This window comes from Meleagris gallopavo, unplaced genomic scaffold (genome assembly GCF_000146605.3).
Source record: "Meleagris gallopavo isolate NT-WF06-2002-E0010 breed Aviagen turkey brand Nicholas breeding stock unplaced genomic scaffold, Turkey_5.1 ChrUn_random_7180001860741, whole genome shotgun sequence".
NCBI classification, from domain to species: domain Eukaryota; kingdom Metazoa; phylum Chordata; class Aves; order Galliformes; family Phasianidae; genus Meleagris; species Meleagris gallopavo.
The window spans coordinates 1-1,418 of record NW_011126449.1 but is presented as its reverse complement, the minus strand read 5'-3'; the positions used below and the strand labels follow the sequence as shown (position 1 = coordinate 1,418).

The following is a 1,418-nucleotide window of genomic DNA, read 5'->3' as shown; positions in this document are numbered from 1 at the left end:
GCCACCACCGGCCCCATTGGGGACCCCCAATATCCTCTGGGACGCGCGGGAACCTCAAACTGCCATCACCCCCCCAACCCTTGGGGAAACATGGGAGCCCCTCTACGACCCCCCCAAATAACCACGAGACCCCAACCACGTCCCCAGACCGCCTGGACGCCCCAGCCGCACGCGTGTTTTTATTGCCGAAGCTGCTTTTTAACCATTTCATACAAAAAACAAGAAACCTCCGCCTTCAGAACTGCATGGCTGCCATCAGCGTGTCCGACAGCTTGGTGGCAATTTTTTCTGCCAGGGAAAAAAGCGGGGAGGGAGGAAATACGGTCAAAATTTTGGGTGTTTTTGCGTCGGGAGGAGGAAAAGGGGTCGGCTCGCAAAAATTACCCATTATTTTTTTTGCTCACCTGCTCTTTTTTGCAGCTTTTTCCTCCGTTTCCCAGCGGCTGCCAACCCCTGGCCCTGCAGCAGCGGGGGGAGAGCGGCCACCTCCTCCAAACGTGGGGCACGGGGTGGGGGTTCTTCCCCTTCCCCTCCTCCCCCCGCCTTCGTCCGCGCCTTCAGCTCCACCGTCACCGCACCGAGCTGGGGACGAGACCCTATAAAAAAAACCAAATCTCCAAACCCTAAAAACCCCAAATTCGCCCCAATTCTTTTTTATATTTCCGTACTTCCAGGTCGTCTTCTCGCTCGTGGCCTTCCTCCATGGTCTCCTCTTCTTCCTCGGGGACACACGGTGACATCTCAATACCCGTCACCACCTCCGGAACCGCTACAATAACAGGATCAGGTCAGCACAGCGGAAACGAGCCATTTTGGGGTTAAAAAAACCCCAAATCCTCACCCGCCAACGCCTCAGCGTCGCCCCTCTCCAGCGCCTCAAGGTCGAGCTCCGGCCCCATTGATTGTAGGATCTGCGCCTCCAGCTGCACCCCAACCTCGTCACGCTTGGGGGGGTGGGTGTAGTACGAGATCTTCCCGCTGTCGGATTTTTGGGGTGAATTAGGGGGTTTTGGGGTAAAGAATCCCCTCACTTCCGTACGTTGTCAAGCCGCTCACCTGGTCCAATCGTGCAGCAAAGCCACGGCGGCGGCGTGGGGGTCCGGGAGACCCCCCGGACGGAGGCGGCCCTGCCGGCGGGCCAAGTGGGCCAGGAACTGCCGGGGGTCGGGGCAGGGGGGCACCCCATAGAGGCGGCTCAGCTGGGGGGAAAAGGGGGACAGAGCACGCTCACCCCATTGTCACAGCGACGGGGACCTCCCCTGTCCCCATAGCGATGGGGCTGAGCCCCACAGATACCATCCAACTCCGCAGCAATGGGGTGGGGGTCCACCCCAAACGTTCCTAAACTCCACCGGCAGCGGGACTGAACTTCCCCCGAACGGCCTCAAGCCCCATAGCAATGGAGCTGAAGCCCCCCC

At 59.8% G+C, this 1,418-nt stretch overlaps 1 protein-coding gene across 1 annotated transcript; it reads right to left on the bottom strand.

Annotated features, from left to right (window-relative positions):
* Positions 1-136: 136 nt before the first annotated feature.
* Positions 137-1,232, bottom strand: LOC109364472 (guanine nucleotide-binding protein-like 3-like protein; the record flags this gene model as incomplete). Its single annotated transcript, XM_019611114.2, has 5 exons — positions 137-288; positions 405-582; positions 669-769; positions 842-978; positions 1,057-1,232. Coding segments are annotated over 5 exons (645 nt in total), but the record flags the coding sequence as incomplete, so codon positions are not given.
* Positions 1,233-1,418: the final 186 nt, after the last annotated feature.